This window comes from Coloeus monedula (genome assembly GCF_965178545.1).
Source record: "Coloeus monedula genome assembly, chromosome: 14".
In the NCBI taxonomy this organism is placed as follows: domain Eukaryota; kingdom Metazoa; phylum Chordata; class Aves; order Passeriformes; family Corvidae; genus Coloeus; species Coloeus monedula.
The window spans coordinates 19,714,814-19,734,111 of NC_138794.1; the positions used below are offsets into that span (position 1 = coordinate 19,714,814).

A 19,298-nucleotide genomic window follows, 5' to 3' on the forward strand; every position below is an offset into this window, starting at 1 on the left:
AGGGAATGATTACGAGAATCAGCCAGGCTCACAGGCTGTCCCTGGAGAGCCCCAGACTGGGACAGAGAGACCTGAACAAGCTCCTGCCCTCACCCCAGTACAGCCACTCCTGGTCCCTTCCAACACGGCCTCACTCTGCCCACACCAGGAGGGGCTCAGGAGCCTTCCCTAAGCTGTTCCTGCTGCCCAGGATGGGATTTCCTGGGAGCAGGGAGTGGCTCCAGCCAGAATGGGGATGTTCACTTACGCTGCGGCGGCTGAGAATCAAAAGGCATCATCATCTTGGGCCTCATGCCCCTCCGTCCCGCCAGCGTGGACATGCTGTCCTCTGACTCGTGTCCTGAGGGGAAACAGCCATGTTATTCCTCTGCAGGCAGGCCCCTGTGCAACCACAGCAGTGTTCCAACACTCCTCCCTTTGTTCCTGTTCCCAGGCAGGTCTGCAGCCACCAGTGATACACACAGCCCCTTACCCCTGTGCTGGAAGGTGGGAGGAGGACAGTGAGGGTGCAGGCTTTTGGGCACTGGCGAAACTCTCCAGGCCCCAGTGCAAACTTCTGGCAGGGGTTCAGCTCTGGGCTGAAAGGTCAGACACAACTGCAGTGGTTTAATATGAAGTGAGATGATCTTCCCATTACTAATCACTATTTACCAAGAGAAAGTAATGATTTAACTCTTGGATGCTCCATTTCCTCACTAAAACACGTGATCCAACCTCTTCAGAGTCTTAGAAACCAGGAACAAACCCAATTCACTACTTGGAAAACAAGAACAAAAAAGAGTAACTAAATCATCTCTCAATAAAGTGATTTCATCAGCCACAGTGAAATGCATTTCAGTGCTCATGGCCGCTCACCTCTGTAGGAATTCCGCCGCTGATGGATATTGCTGTCCATGGAATTATCCACCGGGGTGATGTCCTGGGAGTTGCGAGGGATCGGGGTGTCTGTCATGATGGGATTGGGATCTGGGGATTTATCAATTGGTTTGAGCTCCAGCCTCTCATGATGGATCCAAAGGTCGGGAGGTTTGACATCTTTGGAGTTCCCCTTGTACTTGTGGGAGCCATTGACGGATTTGCAGGCGGCTCGTTTCCTGGAAGGAAAGCAAAGGAGATGTTCTCCATTTGTTGGAAAAGCAACTTTTCCCTGGGATTTCCCTCAGATCTTGCTGGGCACAAGTTTCCCACTGGGCAGGGAGCTCTGAATGTTGCACATGAGCCCCACGGACACCTCAAAGCACATCCTGAACTCTCGAATCTGTCTCCGATGGTACCCCACGTGCAGCCCTGGCTCTGCAGCCCAGCCTCGTTAACAATAATTAAGTTTGCAGAAACTCTGGTTATTAAGGGAATATTCCAATGCTGTGCCCATATCCCGGGCTCACCAAGCTCCAGCAGCAGCTGCAGGAGGAGGTGCAGACAGCCAGTTATCCCAAGAGGATGGGAACACAGGATTAATGACAGGAATGCTGCTTCCAGCCCCACTCAGGCTGGACACATCCCACTGGGGAGGTTCCCATCGTGCTGAGCAGCAGCAGCAAACCATGGTGAGCCAGAGATTTGGGATGGCAGAATTTTGGGAAAGCAAAATGCAGGTTCCAGCTCTGCCGCCACACTGACTCCTCACTTTGGGCCATGGCAGAGCTGGAGGAGGGGTCCCTCTGGGAGCAGACTTCCTGGGAATGGCTCAGACATGGATAAATGTCACAGACAGAGCCTCTGGCAGGCGTGATTCCCACATCCTGCTCCCACTGGAGCTGAGGAGTGACAGGGATCAGATATTCCCAGGCCAAGGGCACTCAGAAATTGCGATTTCACAGGGTTACTTCTGCTCTGAAGATAAAACACATCTCCTGGCACTGGCCCATCCCTGCTGCCCTCTCCCGAGCACAGCCCCAGCTGCCAGGCGTGCCAGGGCCAGCTCCTCCATCCCTGCTCCCTCTCCTGCAGCTCTGCAGGATGGTCCTGCTGCAGAGCAAGTGCAGATTACCCCAGCCTGGCTTTTCATCACTTCCTTAGAAGTCTGTTCTGCCTAACAGCATCTTTTCAAACTTCAAATACAGCTCTGCTCTTTCAAAGAACACACAGAGAGGCCCTGCAGGGGCCGTAAGTGGGAGCATCACTGCTGCAGCATTAAGGCAGATGTTCTAAGGAGGGAAGAATTCAGACACAAACACCGGGATTTTGGAGCACTTTTCTAAGGAATCCAGCCCCACATTCAGATTCCACTCCAGTGATCCTGCTAAAAACTGGGTATTGTCAAGCACAGCTTGTGCACTGAGCCCACACATGCGGGAGTGAGGACCTGCCTGAGCTCTCGAGCTCTCCCACCTCCCAACACATGGACTGGCTCCAGTTCGGAAGCTTTCAAACGACAATTTCCCCTTGAAGGGGGCTCAAGTGCAGGCCCACCTGGAAGCACTGCCCCGGTTCGTGTGTGAACTCCGATGGTTTGGAGCTCTGGGACATTGCCAGAAAACCAGAGCAGCAGCAGCACCTGCAGGCTGCAGGACTTACAAGGAATGCACTCTAAAGCATCCTAAAGAATTAAACAACAGGATTCCCTAAGCCAGGCAGGGCCCGGCCCCCCAGCCCCGTTACTTTTTCTGGTGGGACGTGGTGCGGCGCGTGCAGAAGACGGCGACGATGACGACGATGACAATGGTGATGACGCCCACGGACACGATGATCACCAGCAGCATGTTGCTGTCCAGGGGGGACGTGGGGCTGCCATGGGGACTGTTACTGCCTGCCAGGGTCGGGAGGGGAGGAAAGGCTCATTTATTACACAGGAAAAGCAAGCAGTGCCCACCAAAGACAGCCAGCATGCTGCAGATCAGCAGGAGGGGAGGGATCTCAGGAGAAGTGTTCCATTTCTTTGGCATTTGCCAACTGTTTCTATTCCATTGTTCCATCTGGAAGTTGATTTGTAGATCCATTTCCTACTAAGTCTATCAAAATCTAAGTGCAGCTTACTCAATTACCACACTCACTGTAAGCAGAGTCAGCCTGGGATCCTGCTAAACCTGCAGCACCACAGGCTCCCCTTGGAGCCAACAACCACTGGGATTGGATCAGGAGCCTGTGGGGTCACCTGGCTCCAAAGGAAACCCTTTATCCAACACTAGGGAGCATTCCCTGAGGACAGGACATCCCAACACACAGCACTGACCAGGAAAAGGAGCAGAGGAGTCTTTTCCTTCCTCATCTGCTCCTACAGAATTGACTTCCCACTCCAGCAGCCATTTCACACCAGGCTGGGAGCAGCTCTGGGTATGGAAATGCCACAGGAGTTCCCAGCTGCAGCAGGGACACCACGGCAGGAGTGTGGCAGGATTTCCTGAGTGGAACAGGGATCATCCCACAGAGCAGAAGCTCTGGAACTGCTGCTGGAGTATTCCCTGGCTGACACCAAACTGGAACCAAACTGGGCCATGGAGAAGCTTTGCCCCACACTCACCTCCCAGCGGGGGTTTGTAGTCTGGGCCCAAGTCCATGGGGCGACTCCCCTTCCCGGCAGATCCCGAGGCTGGAAAGGTTGGACACAGTGGAATTTTACACACACAGACACAATTCAGCATCTCTGAGTCCTCCTTTAGAACATCCCCAAGCCCCCAGGAGCAGATTTTCCCTCCTTTTCTGTCCCTACACCACAGTCTGGCTTTGCACAGCACCCATTTCTCCAAGGAAAGAGCCATTTCTCCAAAGGAGCTCTTTAATAGTTTCCCAGTTATTATTTTGCTAATTAAGCTCAGGAGCCTCTCCTAATTTCCTTTTAAAAATGATAATAAAGCCCATTTGAAGTAAGGCACAGGCCCACGTTGAGGCAAATGGCTTTGCCACACTTGCACTGACAGTTCATCACCCTGGAACAGGAATTATCCGGGTGTCTTTTCCTAACACCCAACTCCAGCAGCTGGGGGAGACTGGGAATGGCTGGAGGATCCCAAGCACAGTAAATGTAATATTAAGGCCCTGCCTAGCCATAAAAACCTGCTTTCAGCTCCTCCCCATTCTCTCCTGTGCACCACAAGTGCCAACAAAGCACCACAAAAATGGTTTTGATGAAACCTGAGGAACCATCAGTTAGTTACATCCAAACCTGGTCCTTCCACTCTGTGTTTTCATTAAAAGGCACTAAAGCAAAATTAATGACAAAACACTGGAGCAGGGGAAACATTCAGCAACGGTGCAAAGAACAATATTCCTCTGGTTACAGAACCCAGAATATTTGGCACATTTTCACACCGTTCTACTAAAAAACCCCTCCAAAAGCTTAGGCAGTGTGGCAGTTTCAGAGTCAGGAGAAGGATTTTTTCAGTTAACAATGCCCTTTAATCAGGTAGTACTAAGTGTTAAAGGATGTGTAACAAATGGAAACTGAAGCTCAAGCGAGAGCCTGTGAATTGGTCCCTGAAATAAAGCAAAATGGCAAAGCCAGGCACGGGCAGGGGCACGGGCAGGGGCTGAACCTGGGGAGGGGAACAAGGAGAACGTTCTGTGTGTGCAGAGAGCAGCTGGAGCCTGCAGTGATGGAAAGGAAGCACTGCAGGACAATGGGACATGGAAAGGACCCAGGGACCTGCCAGGATGGAGGGGACACAGCCCCAGCATTCCCTTTCTGGGGACCAATAATCCTGCAGCAGCAGAGACAGACTGGAACAGCATCAAACAGTTTGTGTTTCATGTATCTGTGTCTGTCTGGCCTGGAAAGCCACCCTGGAAAGGTGAGAACCCCCAGCCAGAGTCTCTGAACCCCTGAGCCTGGCGCTGAGGAGCTGCTCCAGACAGAGGAGCTGTGGGAGAGGGGGGAACATGAAGAACCAGCAATATTTTAGGAGGGCAATCAGACACCCTGAGCATTTCTAGTGGAGCAGCTGCAGCCCTAACGCAGGTGAGGTGATGGAAAAGGGGATGGAGAGGAGATGGCACACACTTTACATCCACCCTTCTGTTTCATGGAAAACAGGTATTTTCAAAAAGCTAAATGTCAGCCCATACACGTGGCTGGTAACAGTAACTATGCAGATATATAATGAGAGATCTATAAAATATACTGCTTTTAGGCCTCCAGGAAACGTCTGGCAGAGTGCTGTGCTTTGTTAAAACAGCACCATAAAAAACCCATGTGGCACCTATTAACAAAATTAACAACAAATTAACTGATAAGAATGAGAATTATTCACGAGGAATGTTTCCAATGAGTTCTGCAAGGACCTGTGCTTGGCCAAGTACAGCTCAATATCCTGAACAACATCATGAAAGAGAAGGGAATAACTGCCCTGAGGTCAGCAGGGGACATAAAATCAGGGGTAGGCAAGAGAGAGACAATGCACAATGATCTTCATGGAACCCAGGTCCTCCCTGACAAATTCGGGATGAAATTTAGGTACCCAGCCAAGGTGTTTCTCAGGATCCAACTCCTAAACCCACAGATCAACAGTTTAAATCTTTAAATAAATTCCAGGGAGCCCCATCTCTTACTCACTGCGACCTATTTTCAGGAACAGTTTAAGACAGCATTTGCTGGAATTGTTTTCCATTCAGCCTGTGAACCTCCACGTTACAATCTATCCAGACAGAACATTTACACTGTGGGTGACTTCAGGATGGGTTTACTTGATCAGAGACCTTAATCTCTGCCTTAGGACAAGGCCAGTGCAACCACCTGAGAGCAACAGGCCCCGAGCTCTGACCAAGCTCTCTGCTCCAGAAGGGGGTGGGAAAACAGAATCGTGTGCTGAGTTCAGAAGGAAAACATTGAAGCAGGAAAAGAGAGAAAAGGACAGAACCATTCAGATCCCATTCAGTTTTGCTCCCAGTAACTTTCTGGCTCTTTCCTGCGGGTCCCAGTCTGGCAGCTCAGTGATGCTGTCACAGGGCAGCTCCTCAGCTCCTCTCCTGCACTTCCTCTGCCTTCCCCTTTCCCACATTTCAGCTACTGCCACGATTTCAACTTTCCCAATGTCCTTATAGGAATTCTCAAACAAAACCCTTGGCTTTGAAGACTTATAAATAATAGGAAGTGATAAAAACTGATCATTACTAGGAGAACATGCTACTTTAGGATGGGACAGTGGCTGAAATGGGGTTGGAATGGGGAGAAACAGAAAGCAGCAACTTTCACCTAAACCCTGTAACCTTCTCCGATTCCCTCCCGCTGCAGACACTGGAGCATCTGCTTCCCACACCTCAGCCCCACCTCCAGGACACCAGGATGGGGATCAATTTACTCCCTGACTGCCCCTGCTACCAGCATTACCTGGCACAGAGTAAAAGCACATTTAATAAATTGCTCCAAGAACCAGGCTGAGGAGCCAAGAGAGGAGCAGCTCCCTCAGAGCCCCTTTAGGATCTCTTTAATTGCATGTCTAAGCTGTTTGCCAATGGCCTTTTTAACTCATCCCTTCAGATTAATTCTCCCCTTTTTATGGGGCTTGTAGGTTATTTGGAAGAAAGCAAGAAGAGCCCTGGGACATCCACCTTCTAATTCGATGTAGGAAGCTCAGAGCTCCCATTTTTCAAGCAAACATTTTAAAACCTTAAGGCTTTTAGGAGCCAGTGCTGGGCTCCTCAGGAGAGTCTGGGCTCCAAATGACCTGACAGGCAGAATCTCTCCTGCACAGAGCTTTCCAGGGCTTCCCTGCCTTTATTATGGAATGAATCCTCACAAGCAGCACTTGTGCTAACCAGAATCCCTTTGATCTTCCACCCCCTCGTACGTGGGCAGGGCTGGATGGGCACCACTGGCTCCAAAGCCATTCCCACAGAAGGATTCAGCGCTGGCACAACCCCCACGGCCCTTCCTGGGACACCTCCAGAGAGAGCCCTTTCCATCCTACCACCCAGGCCCAGGACTCCCAGCTCTCCCCTGGCAGCACAGCAGGAGCTCGCCCGCTCCCAGTTGGAGCAGCAGGATCCTGTTGCACTGAGAAAATGTCACAGCACATGGACAGCAAAGCAGAACGGTGAGGGATGGAGACAGAGAAACGTGGCTGTTCAATTACCTTGATCATTGGGCATTTTATCTGAGGACTCAGCTTAGTGGGGCAAGCACAGGGAGGAAAAAACAAGAGACACATCACAAGGCTTGAAGGAGTGAGACAGAATTCCAAGTTTCCCACAGCACAGGGTACAGCTCTTGATTCTCAGCACTAAAACTCATGTGGAGAAGTGTCCAAAGCCAGGCTGGACAGGGCTTGGAGCAACCTGGGCTGGTGCAGGTGTCCCTGCCCATGGATGGGCTGTAAGGTCCCTCCCAACCCAATTCTATGATAAGATTCTATGACAATAAACTCGTAACTTTGTTTTCCCAAGCTCTCTCACATTTTACTCTTTACTATGTGCCCATCACCATCAGTTCCTGAGTTAGGGGCCTGTTGCACCATCTCGTTCCCAGGCACACAGGACCTGGCCTTTCACCGCAGCCACCCCGCGTTTGTAACACCTGAGCTGCCCAAAGGCCCCCAGGCACTGTGGAACAGCCAGTGAACCCAAGAGCTGAGCTCCAGCCACAGGGATCCATTCCACACAAGCCAAGCCCATGGAAAATGTCCCTCCACAGCCCCTGCCTTTCCCAGGAGCACAGCCCGTGCTCCTCACCCCCGCTGCCCCGCGGGGCCGCAGGGCCAGGGTACCTTTGGGGGTGCGGAACTGCACGGCCTCGGACATGGGCCCCATCCCCTTGGAGTTGCGGGCCTGGATCTTGAAGAAGTAGGGGGTGTCCAGGGTGAGCTCCTGGATCTGGTGCGTGAGCCTGTTGCCCACCACAGGCTCGATGACCCAGTCGTGGATCTCGGCGTTGACGTCCGTGCTGTAGTAGATGATGTACCCTGGGCAGGGGAAGGGGACAGTTCCAGGCACGCAGGGACAGCGAGCCACAGCACCCCATGGGAAATGTTCTGCTTGCCAGGGAAACCACCAGGGACTTCCCGAGTGTGCTCTGACTTTGGCAAACACTGAAACCATGTTCGAGTATCAGCCAGCCCTCCCGTCTTCCCTCTGAACTGCTCAAAATAGATGGTAAGAGAACAAAGCCACTTAAAATATCAAGGGTATTTCTGTTCCCTGAGCATGGACAAATTCCTATTTCCATCCCTTTACCTATTCATAGAACAAATAAAGTAAAATAAAATAAAGCTGCCATTATCAAAACATCCTCAAAGAATTAATATGATATTATTTAAATTACGTTAAAACAATAAAACGTTCTTGTGCACAGCTAAACAACTGGTGTTTATAATGATTTCATTATTTTTCAGTGTATTTACAAAGGCAACAAGAATCTGAAGAGAATTGAGGCTGCCCTGCATATCCCAGAAAAAAAGGCATGGGAAGAGTTTATGGTTTGTTATTAAAATACACTGAAATCACAGATCACTACGCAGTAAAACCTTCATAACTTTTTTAGATAAGAAACATAGATCAGCATAAAATAAATACTTGAACCTCTATATATTTATATACACATAGAAATAAATACTTGAATCTATATTTAATATACATATTGTATATAATAATGCACATGATATATTTTTATATATTGCTTATATATTTGTATCATTATTTATATTTATATCTAGGTTCAAGTATTTATTTTACATGTAACATATATGGAAATATACATTTTTAAATAACTATATATCTTTTATGTATATATGTTATGTATCTATATATCTATAATATTTGTACAGATAGATATGAAGTGATGCCAAAAGCAATATAACAGTCTAGAGGCACAAGTACTGAATTAACTTTGGAGTGTCCTAATTAGTAAGCAGCTCTAACGATGCCCAAGCGTGTGGGACCCAGGCTGGCCCAGCTCAGCATTCCATGCCCATCCCATCCCCAGCCAGGGAGACTGGAGCTGGAAAGCCGAGCATTCCATGGACTGGGGGGCATGGAATGACATCACCACCCGGAATTCTGGCATCACCGACAGCACAGAGTGAGTTAATGAGGAACTAATTAGTGCCGGGCGCTCGGCCGGAAGGGGCTGTTCCCACCAGAGGGCACTCGGGCCCCACATCCCAAAAACTGCTTGGGCCCTGGGAAAGGGGAGCTGGGGATGGGCTCTGGGGAAAGGGGAGCTGGGGATGGGCACTGGGGATGGGCACTGGGGAAGGGGAGCTGGGGATGGGCACTGGGGAAGGGGAGCTGGGGATGGGCAAAGGGGAAAGGGGAGCTGGGGATGGGCACTGGGGAAGGGGAGCTGGGGATGGGCACTGGGGATGGGCACTGGGGAAGGGGAGCTGGGGATGGGCACTGGGGAAGGGGAGCTGGGGATGGGCAAAGGGGAAAGGGGAGCTGGGGATGGGCACTGGGGAAAGGGGAGCTGGGGATGGGCAAAGGGGAAAGGGGAGCTGGGGATGGGCTCTGGGGAAAGGGGAGCTGGGGATGGGCACTGGGGATGGGCACTGGGGATGGGCACTGGGGATGGGCACTGGGGAAGGGGAGCTGGGGATGGGCACTGGGGAAGGGGAGCTGGGGATGGGCACTGGGGAAGGGGAGCTGGGGATGGGCACTGGGGAAGGGGAGCTGGTTCCTGCTACACTCAGGTTTAGCCCTGAATTACCATTTTAGTTCATTTTTAAGCTGTTAACTGCAGCTTATGCAAAAGCTGACAAATACTGAACAGTTCTGTTCCAAGGGTTTCCTTCCCTGCAAAAGGGTTTTGGAGCTGGACAATGGGACAATTTTGCCAGCCCTGTGCAGGTAAATGCTGCTCTCTGTAGTTGCCTCCCCTCCCTCAGCTGTGCCCCAGTGTGAGACATTTGTGCCCCTCACTGGCAGCCAAATCCCTCCACCAAAGGCTCCTGTGTCTCCAGCCAACCCTCCCTTCCCACGGAGAGGAAATGTTTTGCTGCCTTTTCCCAGTGATTTAATCAGTTTTAGTCTCCTGTCCGGAGCCTGGGCTCCAGTCCTGCCCCATCAGGTGGTGGCCCAGGTTTGATTCTGCACCGTGGTTAATTCTGAGCTCAGACCCAAAACCAGACACTGCAAACAACATGCTATTAAAATTTCATTTCAGCTTTAAACAAACTAAAATTGAAACGGATTATTTCAGAAAGCCCTTCCAAATGGGAATCTAAACAGAAATTATAGAAGGGAATCAGTAATTATTACTTTCTGAAAAGTCATTTATCCTACGTGGCAGTGATGCAGTTAAAGGCAAACAACAGTTCACTCCTAATGGTTCTGTCAGGGGAATAAGAAACTGCCCTAAAATCTGTTCTGTGACACAAAAATGCCACAAAGATGTCAAAGAGCACTGGGATGGCTTCTCCTAAATAAACCTCTGGCAGGCCAAGGCACTGGGGACAATTGCTGGAGACCTGCTACTAGAACAGCACGAGCAAAGGTTATGGAGATATTTAAACTTTCAGCTGGATTTCTGATTCCACTTCCATTTCCCACCGCAGTTCGTTTAGACTGGAATGCATTCTGATGAGGAACAGAAGTAAATAAGGAATGGGAGCTACTGCAGAGATTGGCAGAGCAGCCGTGGGCAGCCCCAGAGCCGGGTCCCTCGTGCCCCACCTGTGATTTTGCCGTTGGCCTCGGAGGGCGGCTGCCAGTTGACGATGATGGTGCGGGGTTTGCCCTCCTTGCTCACCACGGTCACGTCCTTGGGGGGTGAGGTTGGCACTGGAACACAAACCCAGAGTGTCAGCAATGGCTGCCCTGGCACACTGGAGGAACACCCACCTCAGGGCCCTGGATTCTCATCTGATGTGGAACACAATTAGATCTGGGTTATCTATCCTCTTTACTTTCATAAATCCCCCCCTCCTGTGGTGTCTCAGTGATTTGCCCCCTCACTGGCCAATGCCATCCAGTGTCAGCACCTCCTTCCCATATGGAGTTCCCCCTTCCCAGAGCACTTCTGGCACCAGATGTGATCCATGACTGAGTGTCCTCAAAAGCCTGGACAACCACCTGGGGCCAGGGACTTCTCACCTGAGTTTCTTCAGTCATCAGAAAAATCACAGAAACTTGTGAAAGATACATTTATGTAGGCAGGCATCTGAAATACATCCCTTTTCCAGGTTTATGCTGGGACTGAGACCCAGCAGTGCCCATTTACACTTAAATCCCAATCAGCAAAGTAAATCCACCAGCACCTTAGAATTATACCAGCCTGGAATGGTTTGGGTGGGAAGGGACCTTAAATAGCCCATCCCATTCCACCCCCTGCCACGGGCAGGGACACCTTTCACTGTCCCAGGGTGCTCAGGGCCCCGTCCAGCCTGGCCTGGGGCACTGCCAGGGATCCAGGGGCAGCCACAGCTGCTCAGGGGAACAATCTCTGGGCAAACCTGTAATGGCTGATGGACCTTCTGAAGAATGATTTGTAATTTGGAAGGAATCTGCACCACAGAGGTGTTCCAAGTGCAGAAGTATTTGCTGAGCACAACTGGCCAACCTTTTGCCTTGGGTTACCAGAGAGCAGCACTGAGGGAAAGAAGGGAGGGGAGAGTTTTCTTCTCCCACCAGCCTATCCTGACAAAAAATCAGGAAATGGCACAAATTGCTCCAGCAGAAAACTGGAAGCTTGCTGTGAACTGGAACTTCCAGAGGGCACTGACCATCCCTGCAGTGCCACATCCTGAAATCCAGGAGGTTTCTGAGGGGGCAACCTGCAGTAAATCCACCTTGGGTATTTAATACAACCACAGCAACATGGGACTTCCTGCACTTCCAGAGCTTTATGTGACCTATTAGAAATCCATCCATAAATCCGCTGGGATGGCCACCAGTTATCCCTGTGACAAAGAGCTGGAAACCAGGGACAGCCAAAGCCCAGAAATTATTGTAACTATTGCCCCAAATACGTTAAAGCAGGATTCAGAGGAAACAAAAAGAAAAAATCAGGAGTAGCCCACAGGAGACCAGGAATTCACAGACAAGACATAGCCCAGAATTCTGTGTTTTCCTTTTAGGAGCAAGTCCTACACAACTGCTCATGAGTATCCCAAAATAATGAGCCACTCACTCAGGAATTTGGCCAGCACTATAAATCACAAGATCTGCTATGAGAAAATATATTTAGCCTTTTAAAAAAAAAATTCTATTTTAAATCTCTCCTTAGTTCCCCAGCCTTTGGGTCACTTTTGCAAATATTCCTTACAACCACTTCAACCTGACCCTATTTAAATGCACTGAGCCCTCCTGCACTGTGCTCTTGCTCAGGGGCTTTGTGAGTGTCAAATTCCCTTAAAAACTTCATTTGTGCAACTTTTACAGCCCCTGCACTCAGAGCAGAGCTATGGCTGAGGATTGAACGTGTGTCAGCAGAAATACCAAATGGAGCGTTTCATGCGGGCTGGGAATAGTGGGATGGGAGAGGAGCCCCAGCCCAGAGCTGGCCCCACATCATGGAATTCCCACCCAAAACCACGACAATGTTTTCAAAAGCAACTGAAGCTCACTGAGACTTCAGAGTAAGTTCAGAGAGTTCAGATTTTATCCTGGGTTTGCTTTATCTTAAGCAGAAATTACAGAATTTCTATGATAGAATATCTGGAAGATCTCGCTAATTCTCTGCATGTTTGACTGTTTGGCTGTATTTTAATTTAGCAGGAGAACTCCGGGCTCATTTGGATGGGCTTTTTGTCCTCCACAGTCCATCTGAAGAGAAACCTAAGCATAATAAGCAGTAAATTTAATTGCTCAAAGTTCATTTAACACTGTGGCATCAGAGGAGCTAATGAGGGGCAGGTTGGGGAGAGGGCCTGGCCCTCACAGTCACTCCCTGGGCCTGGGTTTTTCCTGGCAGCTACAAACCCTCCTCTGTTCTGCACTGGACAGGAATTTAGGGCTCATTTGGATGTCTTAATTCCTGCTGTGATTTTTTTGTCTTCACTTGCCTCACGCACCTTCTCACTCAGTAACAATTATCATCATATTTAATTATTATTTGCTGAAGTGTTTTCTTTGTATTTGCTGTTAATGTGCTTTTTGTGAGACTTTCCTCTCTCCTGCCCATGAACTGTGGTACATTATTCATGACTTGCCTGTAATTTGATGTAAATTCTCCTGCAATCATCCCTTGGAATTTTGAAGTATGTTGTTGTTTTTTAATCAGAATTTCTGACTGAACTATTCAGACCCCCCCAGCAAGTGCTAATCAGCAGAACCATTCCAGAAACAGGGAGGTGCAGTTCCTTTAGGAATATCCCAGCCCTTCCAGAGCCCAGGAGTACCTAATTCAAAGGTTGTCCCATGTGCTGTCATGCTCCAGGTGCTGGATCTCCTGCCCTTGGTCACCATCACCGAGAACTCGTAGAGGGTGTTTGGCTTCAGCCCCGTTACCAGATAGCTCAGAGTGGTGGCATTTGCAGTCTGAAAGGAAAACCAGGGTCAGCACTTCCCACACCCCAGCCCACATGTTCCCAGCATTTCCATAACCACAGGCATTAATTTGGGGCTGGTTCTTCTCTGTCATGCAGATTCATTAACCAAATATCAACGTTTATCCTCCGCTAGAAATTCTGCAATCAGCAGGAGCACTTAACTGCATCAATTAGAAATGAAAAAAGCCAATACAAGGTCCAGAGCCCACTTGCTATGCAGTGGTTAAATGCCTGTTTACCTGGGGGCTCATTTACAGCATTTCATTAACTCCTCGGGCTGGGGAAAACAGAAAGCACAGCAAGGAACAGCCCTGCTTGGCACCTGGAGCTGCCTCCCACATTCCTGCTGGAATTTCCAGTGCAACCTTAAATGTAATGAACAGTCAGCTAAAGATACACTTGTGAGACTTGAAGAGAAGGAAGCTTTACTAATAGGTAGATTGTTTTCAGAAAAAATGGTTATTTAGGGTCACACAAGGAAACCACACGTGGCTCATAGCGGAATTTGTAGTTCAGCATTTATAAAGATCTGGTTTTTGTTATAAATGGCTTCAGCACCAACAGGATGTACTGGAGGCCCATGGAAAAGAAGGAAAGCTGTATTTACAGATATGTATATTCTTCACCTTGACCTGCAGTGCTGTGAACATGGAATTAAAGAGTTGTTTCAGGGTTTGACAGGGCCATACAACAACTGGAACAGCCACTGCCTCCAGACACCACCTGCTGCAGCTGATTTATTGCCAAGGGAAAGGCACCTTTCCTGAAGGCTCCAGCAGTGAAAAGAAACCCTGAGATCTCCAATATCTTTATAGCTTTTTTTCTTCCAAGGGATGGAAGTTCAGGGAATGGTGATCCAAGGGATGGCAGTGATTTGTGGCCAGGGCTTTGCTGTCTGTGGCCAGACAACAAACACTCATAAAATGAATTAAAATGAAATCCTCTGTTTGGTACACACTCAGTGCAGTTTGGAGTGGGTGGGACTGTGACACAGCTGGAATGGGCACAGCTGGAATGGGCACAGCTCCCTGGGGAAGGAGGGGAGTGCAGGCCTCGCTTGGAGGGATGGAATGACAAGTCCAAGGCAGGAACTTTTCCCTCCCACTTGGCATTACCAGCTGCCTTACCCCAAAAAGCTCTTCCTCTCTGGCATGCCTGTGGGAATTCCCAGCAGAATTTAAGCATTCCAATATTTGTATTGTTTGATGTGGCAGCTGGGCTCCTTTTACAAGTGAAAGTTCTGGTTTCCACCTCTGGCTTTGAACCTTGGGATCTTTTCGTTTTCCTGTGCATCCCAGTGAGTGTAAATGACACATCAGAGCCCCCCTGGAGTGTCAGGCTCCACAATTTAACACCATGTTATCATTTCTACGATCTCAGCCTCTCCCATGGTACCAAACCCTGCTCACCAGCTAGAAATAAGCTCCATAAATATTAACCTGAACAATTTGTTTCCCTTTTATGCAGTCCTAAAAGATCCAAGGTTTAATATTTTCATTGATCCCTGATGGATCCCAGGTAGCTGCAGGACAAACCCGCACACCAATAAGGGGGCTTTGCAAAACTGCTCCATGTTCGTGCAGAGACACAGTTCAAAGCCCAGGAGCTGCATCCCATCTGTTCCTGTGTTTCCAGGCTCAGACTGGCACAATCCTGCACCATCTGAGGAAAACAAGGTTCCTTGGGGAGGAAGCACTCGTGTCGGGAGCACACAGCCTCTTCCTCAGGAGTTTGTGTCAGGACAGGAACAGGGCAAAGGCAGAACACCTCAGTGAATGGCCTCAACCCCCAGTTTAGGGATGAGGGAGGAGGCAGATGCAGCTCTGGATCCTGCAGAGGTACCACAGGACTTCTGTGCCCAAGGCTGTGGGACGGGGACACTCCAAAGCCTGGGGATGCAGCGAGCAGGAGCTGCAGTGAGGTTACCACAGCCTGACTGGGAGCCAGCACCTCCCTGAGAGGGTCTGACCTCCTGAGAAACATCCAACAGAGCAGGAGAGGATTTCCAACAGAGCAGGAGAGGATTTCCAATGGAAACCAGGGAAGAAAAGCAGGATGTGAGTTCTCCAGACACCACGGGTTACACGTGATCAGAGCAAATACCTCAAACTTCTCTCCTTCAGGCAAATCCTTTCTACAATTTTGGGTAATTTTAAACCATATTTCATCAATCTGTGTTGGTTTTGGTCACAGTAAAACTTGTTGCTCACTGACCACCAGCACCAGAACAGCAGGAATGTTTAATTTACTATTTTATTCCATCTTCTATTTTATTTCATTCTTTTGAGCAATTAGCTAAAGAAACTGCAGCTGTATTTAAACCACTCCTGAGACATCCTCTGCACATGACTCAGGAATGTGGCTCAGCAGTAACTTGCCTTTAGAGGAGGAATACACACATATTTACATCTTTTCATTTCCATAAAGAAAAGATCTGGATTATAACAAGCTGGCTCTGCAGGAGCATAAAGGGAGCTCCACTGGCTGGGTATTTTAACAACCAGTTCCTCTGAGCCTCATTGCAAACGTGAAATTTGCAGTCAGCAGCTTTGAGCCCTCCAAGTAACTCTGAAATTTAATAAAAAAATCCAACCAACCACCAAACCAAACCCCAAATCCAGTCTCCAAATCAAATGACGAAAATGGAGGAAGGCAGGGATATCATAAAGTTTCTGCTGTGTATTTTGCATCCAGTCAGCTCCCAAAGGAAAGGTTCGCTATCAGCTTTGCACAACTGAAAAGGTTGTAAAGGAAACTTCAAACCATCGGGGTCAATCTGTTTTCCCTGCATGGGTCAGTGAGGAGCCCCAGTCACACACACCTTGCAGTGCTTTAGGGGCTCTCCGGAGGGGAGCCCACACCTCCCACCCCCAGGGATCGGGGCAGGGGAAGCTCCAAATCGTCACTGTGTCCACAGAACAGAACAACTCCGGAAATTTCTGTTCCTTCCCTGAAGCAGCTCTTCCATCCACTCCCACAACAGCCCAGCTCCAGCTCCTTCCCACAGGAGACACACAAGGAACTGCTCCCACCAGACCCAGAGCAATTCTGCCCCTCCAAGGCCCCCGGGCTCATCCCGACAGCATTCCCTCAGCCGTGCCTCCCCCTGGGAGTGCACCTGGAGGAATCCTGCCCCTCCAAGGAGCCCAGCAGCATTCCCAGAGCTGTGCCTGCCCCTGCCTGGGCTGGGCAGCTCCTGTGGGACTCAGTACCTTGTACTTGGTGTTGGCAGGGATGTTGGTTTTCCAGCGGACGGTGTAGAACCGCGCGTCTGTGATCTTCTGGTTCTTGGGCAGGGAGTTGTCTGCCCAAGTGATCCGGATGGTGTCATGGCTCAGGATGGAAGCCTGAACTCCCACCGGGGGCATCATGGGAGACGGATCTGGCACTGGAGTGTATGGAGCATTAATAACAAACAAATCAACCTCGGAAGTGTCTGGGCAATCCATGGGGGAAAGGCCGTGGTTTATAATTAAAAAGGGAGGAGGTGGCATTTTAATGTCAACCAAAACAAAAAAGGAGGGATGCAGGGAAGTGCAATGAGATGGAAGGTGAGGAATGGAGAGAGAGAGAGAAAAGCCAGAGTTAATAGGTGACATCAGACCGGGCAATAACATCACTCTTGCATCGTCCTCCCTCCTCCAGACAGTAAGACAATACATCCCTGCTGGCACATCCCTAATTAGTGCCCAGGGCACTCAGCCATGGCCTGGGAACCCCAAACACTCAGTCACTGTGACTTCATCTGTCTGGAGTGTCCACTGAGTCCTCTCCCAGAACACAACGAGGAGGACACAGAGCTGGAGCTCTGGATGGGCAAGTGCCACTTCCCAAACACACACGGGCCTCCCGAAAGGCACCTTCAAAGGAAGGGTCCGAGTGAGAGACAAACTCGCAGTAACTGTGGAACTGCAATTCCAGCATCCTCTGGACAATCTCCAAGGATTCCAGCTCATCAGGACTAACCCCAAGCGTTGCACCTCCACCAAACTCCTGGGTGGTGTCAGCAGGCTGGGAGGGAGCCCAGTGAGCCATGGCATGGTGACAGCTCACCTGCACAAGCCTCTGCTTAAACTCTTTTCTTTATGGATTACAAGGCCAAAATAAAAACTGCCCAGACCTTGTTCAGTGTGAGTGACAACAGAGGGAGGCTGATACAAAGCAAACACAGGCATCACTGAGTTCAAAACCCTCAGTGAGAAAGACAACAGCCCCCCAGCTCAGGGCCTTTAGAACTGCACCCACGGGGCTGTGCTCAGGTAAGGGGAACGTCTGGAGTAAGAACATCCATTAGTAGTTGTCAGGTGAGTTTGGGATTTACAAATGAGCCCAGTTTAGGTGGTTTATCGGGAACGTGCGAGGCCAAGCAGTGACAGGGACAGAGAGCACGGGATGCACTGACAACCAGGACCTTGCACTGCCCCCAGCCCATCCCAGCTGCTGGGCAGGACTCACCGGAGTGGGGCCGGGTCACGGCGCTCTCGTACAGAGGGATCCCTTCCCCCACATTGTTGAAGGCCTTCAGGGTTATCACGTAGTGGGAGCTGGGGTCTGAAAGGGAAAAGAAATCAGCACAACCAATGAATCCTGGTTTCTACTTCTCCATACCCTCTTTGTTCAGCATTTTAGTTTTGAACTGGAATACATGAAATAAGTAGATTTGAACTAAGAAAGTCTTCACACAGACCTTCTGTTCATGGGCACAGAATCCCAGAGTGGTTTGGGTTGGAAGGGACCTTAAAGCCCCTCTCATTCCACCCCCTGCCTGGACAGGGATACCACAGCTCAGGTCTGTAGTCACACCAACTCTACCTTTAAGCACAGCCAAATTAGGAGCAAGAAAAACAATTTAAAAGGAACAAAACCAAAATGACTCAAAAAACCTCCTATTTGATGGAATTCCCAATCTTGCTCTTTCTCTCACTTTCAGACTATTTTACCTCCCACAGAGAGTTCTGTGGAGGGGTGAATCTTCATTTTCCTTTTAAAGGAGCTGCCAGCGAATGCTGGTGACATTTCAGTCCCTTTTTCTCCTGCAGCTCTGCACGGAGCGCGGGGAGCTCGGGCTGCTGCTCACGTGGAAGCTGTTTAAGGAGCACTGAGGGGGCCTGGCATGGGGCGCAGAGCACGTTCCCTGCACTCACCCAGATTCTCTATGGTGTAGTATCTCTGTTTGTAGTCCACCTTGATGGTCTGGGCGTGGGGGCTGCCGATGCCGTAGCCGATGGCGTAGCCCCTGACCACCACGTCCTGGTTCTCGGGCGGGGTCCAGCTGACCACGATGCTGGTGACCAGCGGCCGCACGTGCAGGGAGCTGGGCACCTCGGGCACGCGGGTCTCTGCAGGGAAAGGGAGGCATCGCAAGGCCTTCTCTCAAATAAAGGCAATGACATGGAGAATGTGAGGCAGGAAGGTCAAACAAGGCACTTCTGTGTGCTGGAATGAGCACAGTGAAACTTTGGTGTGCACGAGAGAGCAAAGAGCTCCAGGAGCAGGATATTAACATCACACTTTAGTGTAGACCTTCCCTTTAAAAGGAAGGACAGTTGTACTGAAGCTCAGGGGGCTGGGATAGTTTTGTATCAGACCTGCTTAGGCGTTTTGGATGGTTGCCCACGTCGTCACCCATTTTTCCAAATATGCGCCAGTTTTATCCCATCCTTCCCCTCCACAAATTCATCTACTTTCAGTTCTATCATATTCCTTACTTGTGGGTATTACAATAATTACATGGAAAATTCTGGTGATGAAGGAAAGGTTCCTGAGATGGCTGTAGCACTAAATAGGATATTCCACAGCTTTAAGAACTGCACTGCAACGGGTTCTCCTCACTTGTCCTACAGTTTGTCGCCGCCTAAATCCTTGGATTCCCATAATTCATAGACTACAAGCAGGAACTACACAGCCATCCTAGAAGTTCAGAAAATACAGAGCCCACCTTCA

The 19,298-nt window shown here is 49.7% G+C and overlaps 1 protein-coding gene across 4 annotated transcripts in view; it reads right to left on the minus strand.

The window, feature by feature from the left end:
* Positions 1 to 19,298, minus strand: part of NEO1 (neogenin 1) — a 167,300-nt gene that overhangs the window by 9,666 nt on the left and 138,336 nt on the right. For 2 of the 4 annotated variants that reach the window (XM_082290457.1, XM_082290455.1), the window contains exons 15-24: positions 18,500 to 18,694; positions 17,811 to 17,906; positions 16,568 to 16,791; positions 13,206 to 13,344; positions 10,540 to 10,647; positions 7,638 to 7,832; positions 3,461 to 3,529; positions 2,602 to 2,749; positions 856 to 1,094; positions 248 to 340 (exon numbers count right to left, since the gene is read on the minus strand). In XM_082290457.1, the coding sequence (XP_082146583.1) occupies positions 248 to 340; positions 856 to 1,094; positions 2,602 to 2,749; positions 3,461 to 3,529; positions 7,638 to 7,832; positions 10,540 to 10,647; positions 13,206 to 13,344; positions 16,568 to 16,791; positions 17,811 to 17,906; positions 18,500 to 18,694 (1,506 nt within the window). The remainder of the gene's footprint in view (positions 1 to 247; positions 341 to 855; positions 1,095 to 2,601; positions 2,750 to 3,460; positions 3,530 to 7,637; positions 7,833 to 10,539; positions 10,648 to 13,205; positions 13,345 to 16,567; positions 16,792 to 17,810; positions 17,907 to 18,499; positions 18,695 to 19,298) is intronic. The other 2 variants (XM_082290456.1, XM_082290458.1) reach the window with 2 other exon arrangements.